Below are 12,871 nucleotides of genomic sequence, written 5' to 3' on the forward strand. Positions count from 1 at the left end.
CAGTCGCGTACACCAGCACACCGTGAACTATATAAACCTCTGTAGATGAGAGAGCAAACTGGCAAGCGCTGATCACCAAGATCACTTCTCTTTCACTGAGGACAACATCTGGCCAATGGCACGTTCTGACTCAGCAAGTGAGTGAGGTGAACACTGACTGAAAGGTATCATACCAATAAAAGCTTGCTGTTTGCTGTATCTGTATAATAAATTTAGTGAAGAGTCACAGTGTCTTTGTAGCCTGCAGCTGATTTTTGCTCTGCAGTACAAAGACTTCTATTGCAACACTTCTTAGAGGCCATCTTCTCTAGCTTATCCTGTCCCAGAAGTCCTCAAGTTCTAGGTAGTAAGAGTTTCACTGATTTCTCAGAAACCTAATTTGCTGAGTATGACCAAAGTATTCTGTTTCTCTGTAGGATTTTCAGGGCCACACATCTAACAAATCCCTGATCTGGATGAATAAGAAATACCTATTCCTTATATCTCACAATATGAGACCAAGGAAGGGAAAGAAGTGGTATTTAGTGAATTATCAGAGGGGGCATTTAAAACAGATCACTATATACTAGTCTTGTTTAGTGTACTGTTTTCATAAGCACCCATTATACCATCTGTCAAGGACAATATTGGGTAAAGATTGACCATTTCAATCAAGCCAGTTCATCGTGGTGTTATTTTAAATTGTTATTTGTATACAACATACAAATACACATTTGTTTTTATTTGAACATGGCAATGAAAAGTCACCCAAGATCTGAATGATGCTTCTAAAAATGTAGTCAACTATAACTTAATGGTGCAAATAAACATTTATTTCAAAAATACTTTTTCTAACTTTGCAGCAGACACCTTCTATATTCTAGGAATATCTACTTAATAGATTAGGAACGGAAAAAGTATTCTGTCAGCCAAAATTACTTTACTTAAAGCTATCATCTATCCCTCATTCATGTAATTTCTGTGCATGCCACGTCAGGTTAGATAACACAGATTATTGCATGAAGGCCAATTCACCTTCCAACTATACGCAAAAGAAATTCTAAAAATTACATTATGCAACACAAACTTACCAACTCTATTCCCTGTGGAAAAGGAGTGTCTTCCCAGTCCTTCTGAGGAAATCTCTGTATTATTTTACCCAAACCTTCTGCTGAGCCTGGTGAAAGATAAAATTCAATTACTTACAGGACAAAATACTACAGTTTAAAATGCCAAAATTTTCAAAAAATTCTTCCTAATATTAGGAAATTTTTTACCACAAGAAGTAGAATAGGCTCTTTAAATGTGTTTTGCAGGTCACATAATAAATACAGTCTTAATATTCTCCAGCAGTAACACAGAGTAACTATACCAAATGAAGCTGCAAGCCGTACCCAGCCTATGCCTGCCAAGGGTGTTTTCAACATGGTATGTGATTTTTGGTAATTCTAGTCTCTCTCTACAAATGGAAGTAAATTAAAAATGAATATAATGGATATCCTGTTTAAAAAAAAAAAAAAAAAAAGTCAAACATTTTTCAAAAGCAGTCTGCTAAAAAGTTTATAAATTAAAAATTTACAAGGTTTATCCAGGACATTCCAGTTCCTTGCTAGGATCCCTAGTCGTTTTCCTTGAACAAGGCAAAAGTGTTTTTCTACACTGAAAAGCATAGAGAAGAATTGTTAATTTCCTATAACTTCTCTGATCCAAACATCCTTTAACTACAGTGCTATAGAAAGCCCTTCAGAAATGTAATTTGATTTCTGTGATTGTCACAAACATTAAACTGTAGTGCCCTATCTTCTTGAATGGTATAGGAATGTATCTACAAACATGAATTTGTTCTTTCTTCATCTTGGAACTGTTGAAGCCTTAGTGTAAATCTTGAAAAGAACCTTAACTTTTTACTGAATTTTAGCTCTGCGATACACAAGACACCTGTAGGAAAAGGCAAGATTTGTGTAAGAGAAGAAAGTAACCTATTTATCTTACAACCAAATGGTTTTAAAAATATATATTTTTAATTTTGTTTTCTGAAGGAAATTGCTTTAAGATAGCCAAATATTTCATATGCACACTGAAGACTTATCTAACATTCTATATACATTTTAAATCCAAGGAAAGAAGACTTCTATGATAACATTATAGATCCATCAGTTCTCTTGGATGTTTTAAATGGCATTTCACAGGTAAGCAAACATAAAAAAAAAAAAAAAAAAGATTCATATGCTTGCAAGTCAGCTGCTGGGTAGAAAAGAGAGGCTCAAACTCCTCTGCTTTCCTCTCCCTGCACTGAGAAAAAAGTAGCAGATTGGAGCAGTTACATCTTCTGTATGGCAGCTTCCAGCTAGGTAATCAGCATCGCAATCAAACTGGCCAAGCAGCATATACAGAGCTCTAGACTACCACAGTAGTATTTGCATTCCCTTGCTTAGTAAACGTATCACAGGAGAAACAGGGTGGAGAGGAAGCAAACTGCAATCACTGCAAACAGATAAAAGTTTATGGTTTAAAAGAAAAATATTATATATTAAATAATTTATATATTATAAAATAATTTATTTTCAATACTTATGAAACCAGGTTTCATTAAACTATATATAAAGTTTCCTGAACAGTAAGGCTGAAATTTACAACCATTTAAAATCTATTTTAATAGTTTTAGTAATCTATGCTGACTCATCACAGTCAACTGCATCATCCTTTCTCTAAATTCATACTATGAAACTTTGAGATTAAATGTTAAAATTAAGTTTTAAATATTTTCTTGTGAAATTCTCACAGCTATCCTTAGCTGTGAAAAACAGTACAAATTCTATATTAATAGAAGGAGTCCATATATGTTGCATCCTCTGCAGACACCCAAGCAGCAGCAGCAATGAATACATTATTTTACTGGCCATACTATATAAACAATACTCAGTCTGAAGAGTGTTGCCAGCAGGTCGAGGGAGGTGATCCTCCCCCTCTCCTCAGCGCTGGTGAGGCCACACCTGGAGTACTGCGTCCAGTTCTGGGCTCCCCAGTACAAGAGGGATGTGGCACTACTGGAGCAAGTCCAGCGAAGGGCCACAAAGATGATGAGGGGACTGGAGCATCTCTCTTATGAGGAAAGACTGAGAGAGCTGGGCCTGTTTAGCCTGGAGAAGAGAAGGCTGAGAGGAGATCTTATCAACGTGTACAAGTATCTGAAGGGAGGGTGTCGAGAGGATGGGACCAGACTCTTTTCAGTGGTGCCGAGTGACAGGACGCGAGGCAATGGGCGCAAACTGAAACACAGACACTTCCATCTTAACATGAGGAAAAACTTTTTCACTGTGAGGGTGACAGAGCACTGGAACAGGTTGCCCAGAGAGGTTGTGGAGTCTCCTCCTCTGGAGATATTCAAAACGCGCCTGGATGCAATCCTGTGCAATGTGCTCTAGGTGACCCTGCTTGAGCAGGGGGGTTGGACTAGATGCTCTCCAGAGGTCCCTTCCAACCTCAGCGATTCTGTGATTCTGTGATACAGCTCAAGTCTACTACATAAAGCAACTCATAAATCAATTTTATGGTGGAAAAAAGTATGTTCTCTTTAAGCTTCCTGCTAATTCACATTTTGAGTTTGCTTCTATCCTTTAAAATCTGTAATAAAGTTAATAAGGTGTTTAGACAGGATGATAAAATAATTTACTAAGAGCTATTTTTTCCATTTTATGTATTTTTACAGTTAACATTCTATGACTTTCTCTTGGAAATAATTTGTCAACACGTGTTCTTAGTATAACGGTTATATAACTATGCAGAGAAAATTCCAAACAGCAATATTACCCCCAAAATAGCGCATATCAGTTTTGATTGTAAATCTGTGTTACTGCAAGCAAATAGGACAGCATACTGAGGGACTGCAATCAGACTGAGTTAGCTAGAAGGTGGAAGTGGTAGTAAGAGAGAGCTATTTAAAAGCTGAAGGAGACATAATATTTAGCGAGAACCTGCAGAGGTGCTGAGAAAGCAAAGAGTTAGGATGTGCCAGAGACCAAGAAACAAACACACACGGCTACAGTTTTTGTAAGGAAAGGGAGTTACATACCTATTAGTCTGTAAGGGCTAAATGGGCTCACCAGTCACTAACTTGTTTAAGGACAAGCATTGCCTCATGTACCCTTTCTTACAGCAGTGGCTTCTACTCCTTTCCCCCCTATTTCATCTCAACCTCTGTCCAAAGTTAGGAGGTATAAACTGGAAAGGCTTTCCCATCTGCTTCTTCCTAAACAGGTCTCAGAAGATCAGACAGTCATGCCACTTCTCTCCTAAGGAAGAGAAACACTCTACCGTATTCCTTCTTTCTTCTATGGGCATCCAGTAACTCCTCCCACACAAAAACAAGAACAGAACAGCTGTATTTTCAACCAGATACTGCAGGGATTGATACGCATTTTGTGGCTAGCATGTAATAAGTAGTCCCCTCTCCTCTTAACTTTCACCTTGTGTACCCCACTCACAGAGAACTCCTCTTTTCTCCTATTCCTTTACACAGTCACTGACTTGACAGCCTCCATTACTCACTCCTTCAATTTGAGAGGGATGTTCCTTCACTGTGTAAGTATCAGAACTTCTTCCTTTGTAGCATAAGTCTCAAATTACTATGTTATCTGCTCTTCATAAGTCATACTTTTGTCAAATCAATTCTTCCTCTTGTTCTGATGGTGGTCAGTGGAGGAAGGAAGGGACAGAAAACAACACAACCAAGACAGCAACGAGCACAAACACTCTCCAAGGGAAGCAGAACTCGTGGCTGCGAGGCCAACAGCAAGAAAGGCCAAAAGGACTGAGGCGAACAGAGAGACTTCCCGGAAAAGAGTTATCAAACAATTACAGCACCAAAAAGTATTAAGTCTCTGCTATGTATATTCTCTCTGTGGGAACACAGGTGACATTCACTCTAAAGTCACCCCAATTCTGAAAAGTCTGAAGAACATGGAGACCTCGGACAGAACAGGCTATTTCTGTAAACAATGAAATCCAGGAAAGCACCTCAAAGACTTTCTCGTCCTTCTTCTTCACATGTTTTGAAGGTAACAAAGCTTCTGCTTCTCTTTTTATTAGACTTCTAGAAAGATGCTCCTACACTAAAGGGACTTATATTAACTCCAAATCTTAAAACATGCTATTTTTATGACATATCTGTAATAGTTTCCTTTATGTCAAAAGGGCATCACTCTTTTCAGGCTGCTTTCCTTGGAAGACTGCTAGCGCTGGCCAACTGTGTTAAAAGAGTTCACTGCATATAATTCCAGATTGCTTCCAGGAATGGCTAGGAACCTCAGCAGGAAATTGAGCTGAAAAGAATTTACCTCTGAACATTTTTTGAAAGCCAGATTCTACCTTGTAGGTTGCCTGGACTTGCACTTATTTCATCTCTGGGATCAAAGGGAAATTATTCCAAAACAACTAATAATTAAAGTTTCATATGCTGTGGAGATAGCCTGACATCATTATACAGAGTGTAAAATGTTCTAAATACTATTTAGAAAAAAATAAAAATAAAAAATAAGCGCTTTTCTTCTGCACATCTATTATTATTCTCTTAAAATCACAAGTAAAGCCAAGAATGACAAAAGGTTATCAAAGAACTAAATCTGAATTTGTATGAAAGATAATTTGTAAGAGCTTAACCCTGAAATGAGGAGATTCGATTGACTGAATTGATCGAATGAGAAGATTTAAAAGTAAATTCCATCTCACAGGACAAAAGTTAGGACTACCTCAGTGTTAGAAAGAATATTTTGCCACTTGCTTATCTTCAAAGTTTTCAGATTTTAATTGCAATAACCAAACAGTTTTAGAAGTGATCTCTGAAGGTCCCTGACCAAAAAAAGTTATCAGGTAAGATTCTTGATTACATATTCCTTGCTCATCATTTTATTCTGACCACTAAGAAGCTCCTTTAAGAATATAACTTAAAGATCTATCTGTGTTATTTCTGATACCCACTCCTACAAGAAAATAGCATCATTGGTCAGCCAAAGAATAAACTTAGAACAAAACCATGAAAGGTACACATAGTATTTCCCTAAATAGGCATTCTTTTCCTTAAAATAACAGCATTTTAACCAAATCCACAAAAAATATAGACTAAACCCTAAACTACAATTTGTTCTTCCATTCAACATACAAACGCAAACTGGTCAAATTCTGAAGAGGAGTCAATTTGGTTTGTAGTAAACCACATCCCATGCTGGCTCTAAAAAAACACAGATCAAGCATTTTTTAGACATACTAAGTTCATACTAGAACCTTAAATTTTCATTGTGACCACAGTTATCTCTCAAAGCCTTGATAAACCTTGATAAGGGAACGCTCAGTATTCCCTGTAAAAAGCATTCTGTCCTTACTTAAACCACTCTCTTCCCTCCCCCCACCCAAATGAGCCTTGTACAAATAAAGGTATACCAGAAATCAGTAAGTCTACAACGAACAAATAGATGCTTTCGTCCAGTCTGGAGAAAAGCAGCTTTAACAGAAGATACCTAGGAAAGCATCACAGAAGCATTCCTTAGGACTTTCTCCTGCTCGTTTTCTTCTCTCTCTGCCGCTCCTTGCTTCCTACCCATTTTCTTCTGCTCCAGCATGGCTGCTCCGCAAGCCCCAGGCCTCTGGGGCTGCCGCAGCCCCGGCGGGGTGGCCCGCGGCCGCCACAGAGGTGTGCCTTCTCCGGCGGGGAGCACCTCCTTCCCAGATCGTGTTCCCAACAGCGCCCCCTTCCGGGCCTCTCCTGCGTTTCCCCTTCGGCGTCTCGCCGTCCCAGCAGCCGCGGCGCTCCTCCGCCCGCCTGGAGCTTGGGCGCGCGCCGGGCTCTGGGTGCCGCTTTCCGAACCGGCTGGAAGCGGCTGCGACGGCCTCAGGGCAGTTGCCCATCCCCTCCTACAGGGCACCCCTGCCGCCCCCTGCTCCGCCAAACCTGCCCTTGGTACTCAGCACAGTTATTCCAGACTTTTCTACCTTAGAGGCCCTTGTTTGCAATACACTCTTGAAAAAGAAGTACCTTCCATCTGCCATCTGTTCAAGTACAACTGATTCGATATCCACGTTTTCAAAAAATTAGAAAAGGAAATCCTTTTACAGGAAGACTTAAAGTCTCTCTCTCAAAAAAAAAAAAAAAATACTAAGCAGTCAAAGTTAAGACCCACAGCAATTAAGATGAATCATCAAAGAATCATTAGCTTAAACATAAAGAAAGATCAAAGTCGGAAATAAGATTTTATGGAAGGATGGATGAAGGATACATCATAGAAATGTCCCAACTTGGGGGGGGGGGGAGGAGAAGAGTGAATAGTTCTGTATAAGATGCAAGCATCAGAAAAAGACATTTGCCATCAGATGTGAATAAAAAAGAAAATTAACACTTAATCCTGCCATGAAACAGTCCTGTGATAGAGATTTACAAATCTACTCATAGTGTGTAAAATCTATTTCACATGGCTACTTAAATTGTATACAATAGAGATAGAGGGGAAACCATTTTCCCATGCCACCACAATTTGTTGGATTTTTCTTTTTTTTTTTTTTTAAGGCAGCTTCTGTCCTCTCAAATCACAGCAAATCTTCAAAATCTCACAGATTTGTACATTTGCAATTACAAAGTGAAATTCAATACAATAAAATATTCATGACGTTTACAATGGTACTCATCTAAACTTTCATAAATTGAGTAACAATCCAACACAGAAGCAAAAAGATAGAATTTTCCTATCTCATGAGCTCTACTCCTTTACATGGATACAAATACAAAGTAATTCACTTAATGCTGCTACCCAAGATTAAAATCTGTGCAAGAGAAGACACAGTAGCTGCACTTCCATGCAAAAGTGAAAGCAATTTAACATAGTATATTTGCCAAATTTTTTCAATACTTTAGTGTAATTTCTGTTGACTCTTGGTTACTCTATTTTTCAGATCCATCTAGGCAGATAACATTGGTATTTTAGTAAGTGCCCAAGTTCCACAGGCTTTTGGGGTCAATGACCTTATCTGCCTTCAGCTGACTTTTATTAAGTCATTCCTCTATCAGCAGAGCAGTTATACCTGAAAATATCAGATTATTCAAGAGGTGGCTGCAACTCAACACCCAAGTAATTTTACATTCTCAACTATTACAGCACAAAGCAGAAAAAAATTACTAAAATCATGGGATTTCAACAATAGTTAAAATCTGTTTCAATATATGCTACTGGCAACTTTCCAAAAATACCAAGGCCACATACCAAACGTTAACTTGTTATTAAAACAGTTTTCATTTCCATTTTTCTATTGTTTAGATTACAATAGCATATTTTAATGTTTTTTCAAATGTGGACTTTTTAATTCTTATGAGCAAGTATTTGAAAAAACAAGTTTAATCAATAATGCATTTTTTTTTAATGTACAGGAATCTCTTTAAAATGTTTAACAAAATTTAAAGACCTCAAAGAGCAAATCTGAAAGAGACAGAGAGCCCAGAAAGAGACAGCATGCATGTGTGCACTTATATGAACGATTTAGCTCTTCCAGTGATACCTATGCCTTCTGTATGCATTTGGATGTACCCACTAGACTCCCATATTCTGTATAATGGATACAGTTACTCCAGTTCTGCATGAACCAAAGCCACTGCATCAGGTTGGCTTCAAAAGAACATACACCAACACGGTGACAAAATGAAATTTCCTATTCCATTATATTGCGTCATTCACTTGGTTAAACTAGAGAACGAAGTATCTGGGTAACCTTGTCCAAGTCTAGTCTTTATTGCTTTCACTATACAAATAACAGATTGCAGTACAACCTCATTTACTACCTGCCAGTTGCTTTACAGATCCCAGAACTATAAAGATTCCAGAAGTTCAGCTGTTCCCCAGCCCCTTTACTCAGAGAGACAGGAAGAGCTAGCAGTCATTAATATAGACACCTTGTGTTTAAATTGGAAAAATAGGTTATTCCAGTATTAACTTTTCAGATAGTCACAACAACAATGAGGAGCTTTGTATCATCTATACAAAGATTTCTGTCTTTTGATATCCTCAAGTAATAAGCAAGCCATGCAAATTATCCTGGTGGAAACTCCACAGCTGGCATTGCTCACTGAATTCAATTACACAGTCCCCCCCCCCCCAAACTGCTGAAGCTCAGAAGCATTCTCCACATCACTCAGACTACAAATTACTTAATATAAAATACATGTTCATGAGCCTAGTATGCAAGATCACTGCATACTAGGAATGCGTTCCACGTAAAACAGCAATTCTTTTCATTACTCTAAAACATGCCTGGCAATAACAAGAATTCAAAAAACGTATTACCAACAAAACCACTGCTACTAGAATTATTAAAACACTGCTGTTACTTTCACAAAGTTATTCCTACCAAAGCAAAACTATTTCTACACTTTAAATGAAGTATTTTGCAACTTTTTTTTTACATTTTTGAATAAAATGTCATAAAGTGGGTAAAACAATTGGGAAGATATCACAGCAGTTTTGAAAGTAGCGATTTCACACCCACATCAGTGAATTATAATTTAATTTCCATGAAAGAAGCCAGTTTAAAACAAAACAAAACAAAAAAAACCCTCTATTAGTATCTTTATCTTCAGGATTATTTAAATCTTTAATCCATAAAGAATCAAAGCTGACCATATGGTAAACTGCACTTCAAATTTTTAGAGAATCTTTAATTCTTGTGCCCATACAATGCATATACATAGTGAATTTGTCCAAGACCAGTTTTAGCCTATAAAAATACTAAATCAGCAGTCTATACTTTAAGCTATTAAGGAAGAAGCAATTTTTCTCCCCAACTAACCCCTTCTAATCTGCCCTTTCTCCTTCCCCTCTTCCCCTCTTTTTCATTTAAACATTAAGAACATGCAACACATTAAAATTCTGGCATAATTCGCTGGTTTCTGAACCCTAGTCCCCTAAACTCCCTTCTTATATAAATCTTTCCCCATGAAAGGTCACATGCCATCTCTAGCTTGCCCTTAAAATTCCAGAAGCAAGCTGTTAATGCAACTTACATTCCAAATTAATGAGAACTGTGATAAACTCTGTCTTCTTACTTACAAGCCCCTGATAAAAAAATAATTTGAGTTACAAGTATTGTTAATCATACATGCAAAGCTTTGGATATAAGCATTTTGGTGATTTGTAAAGAAAAACTAAAAAAAAAAAAAAAGAAAAAGAAAAAGAACTATCATTTTGAGGTCTGGACAGAAGAAACACTACAGATCCCAGAGTAATCACTTCAGTAATTATGCCACACAATGCTTCAATTAGACTATCATTACAAATCCTACACGTAAAGTTAAATCATTTTGAGTATTCAGAGGCACAACTTTACATGTTCAAAGATAGAAACATACTGTCAGTTTGAAAGATACACAGATGCAGGTGGCCGAGTACAGTACTGCTTTTTCGTCTTCTCAAAACAGAACCTAGTACGTAAAAATTTCACTAAAATCATCTGTGAAGTAAAATCCTTTCTTTATCAAAATTCTTAAAGAAATATGAAACAACAGAAGTTGCAAAGATATTAACAATAATGCTAACTAGAAATTAGTGGAATCAGAGCCAAACGTAGATAAATTTTCCACACCAAACATTATTAAAACCCAACCCCACCATACTTTCCTACTCAAAAACCTTTCCTCAGCTTCTCCTAAACAAGTATCAACCATATCTAAAATCATCTAATTACACTAACCTCTTCTGCAAAATGGTTCATTTACCCATTGAAATCATTTGAACAATATACTCCCCACAATTCACCAAAAAAGCTATGTGAAAGAAACATCTTCAAGGCATCTTCCAAATAAACTCCAGATAGGTTATTGTATCTATATCAATCAAAATGCCAAAATATAACAGTCTGGCAACCACTGGCATTCCCTCAAAAGGATATTCTTAGCTATCCTTCTTAAAAATACGATAATTTTAATATCTAAGATCAAAATTTTGCCATTTAGAGGCAACGCACTTACTTACAGGAAAAAATGATGATAGAAACACCTGAAGAAACTTAAGGTATTACGATCCTTGGAAATATCTTAATATGAGTGTGATAAGCTTCAAAATAATAGAAAATTCTCAATTTCACCAGTTAAAAAGATCAGTAGATTCAGATTATTTTCTTAGCTTTACAAATAAAGAAAAAACAGTTAAGAATTTTTATTTACTGTTTATATAGTTTACAGACTGGTTACCCTAACTGAAATTAGTGTTTACTAACATACATGAATGGTATCAAGCAACAATATCTCAGTTCAGAAGGATTTTCTTTATGATCTAAACACTAAATATTGTAATTGCTGAAATATTACCACCAACACCTAAACATAATTAAAATCAACCTTCAAGAATTGAGAGGCTATTTCCTTTAAACCCCCAAACAATTTTCTAGCATACCTCCTTACAATGTGTTCCACTTTAACAGATCCTAATTCTCCAATCTTTCTTCATGAAGAATCCATCCAAGTTTTGAAATACTCCCTTCCCATCTCAAGTCCTGTATTTTTGGGTTCGTGGTGGGGTGAGGAGAGGGTTTCAGATTAACAATACTCTAAATGATAGCATAATAAAATTTATATAATCATATATTCCCAAGATTATTTGTTTTGCACAGTTTATTGTGACATTTTCTTTAACTGTTCCTTATGTAACACCACTTGGATCTCTGTGCACTGATCTATACTGCAATCTTGTAAACACTGCTATTAAGTATCTAATGTCTGTATTTTAAATAATTATACTGGTACCAGGCTAAATCTGGTATAGATACCCACTGCTGTGGGCAAAATGTTGCAGGTTGTCCAAGTCAAGGCCTAACTATGAGAGTATGCATGACTAATTATATTCTTACTAGCTTCTTGCAAAGTACTGTTGCTGGCTTCTCAAAATATTATCTATCAATTTGATACTAAAAAAAAAAATACCCTTTTTTTAAAAAGAACTATTTTAAGTTAACGAAGCTGCAGTGGCTTTTGTATTTTATTTATGGGCTTTTAGAAATCTATTTTTCATTATCACAAATCTGGTCTTCTTGGTAACCAACTGAAAAGATAAACTCTGTCTCTAATCAGCAATAGGACCAGTTTCTAACACCTGCTGGGGCAGGGAAGTCTTCATGCCTTGTCTCTCCCATGCAGCTCATCACTCTTGGAAGAAAATCTCAATCAGTGAAACAACTTCACTGTTCTTTAAATAAATAAAATTAGTAAAATTATTTCTTTTTTTAAAGGCTATCCTTATCCTGAAGCCTACAAATAGACTGAAAATAATTATGCAGAGTACTGGCTACAATCACTATCCTCATCTGTTCCACTAAACTGTCTTCCTCTCTACACACTTGTTCTGCATGGTCTCTGATTTAGAATATGATTTTTGTATAGCAGTAATTCGTTGTTCTGTATTTGTAAAGGCCATTGAGGTTCTGCCTCAATGTAATGAAAGCTAATTTTAAAGGCAGAACTGCCCACTAATTGCCATTTTCTTTTGTAAGTCCTTTCAAATGTCAGCTATTTCAAAAGGTTATCATCCTTTCTTCATGACTTGTTTTTTTCTGTCATTGCATCATAACAAATCTTTTCTGCATTTCAATCCTTCATCCATATTTCTTGGAAAGAGTGATTTCATCTCCTCAATCTACTGGGAAAAGACAATCCAAAACATGTAACTAAACTCTTCTGCGTGATCTCTGGCTTCTGGGAGTGGAGCTGTTGTGGGGTTTTTTTGTTTTTAGGTTTATGACAGTCTTTTCAGTCCCACCACCCTGATTAAAAAAAAAAAAAAAAAGTCATGTATCTGTTGGATATTTTGACTCTCCATCACTTACGCATTATACAAATGGAGACGTTGCTATAAAGTGACTGCAAAGG

At 36.7% G+C, this 12,871-nt stretch overlaps 1 protein-coding gene across 1 annotated transcript in view; it reads right to left on the minus strand.

Moving 5' to 3' along the window:
* SBF2 (SET binding factor 2) overlaps positions 1–12,871 on the minus strand; it is a 281,893-nt gene that overhangs the window by 229,868 nt on the left and 39,154 nt on the right. The window contains exon 2 of the mRNA XM_067296115.1: positions 1,071–1,156. Coding sequence (XP_067152216.1) covers positions 1,071–1,156 — 86 coding nt within the window. The remainder of the gene's footprint in view (positions 1–1,070; positions 1,157–12,871) is intronic.

Source organism: Apteryx mantelli, chromosome 4 (assembly GCF_036417845.1).
Source record: "Apteryx mantelli isolate bAptMan1 chromosome 4, bAptMan1.hap1, whole genome shotgun sequence".
NCBI classification, from domain to species: Eukaryota; Metazoa; Chordata; class Aves; order Apterygiformes; family Apterygidae; genus Apteryx; species Apteryx mantelli.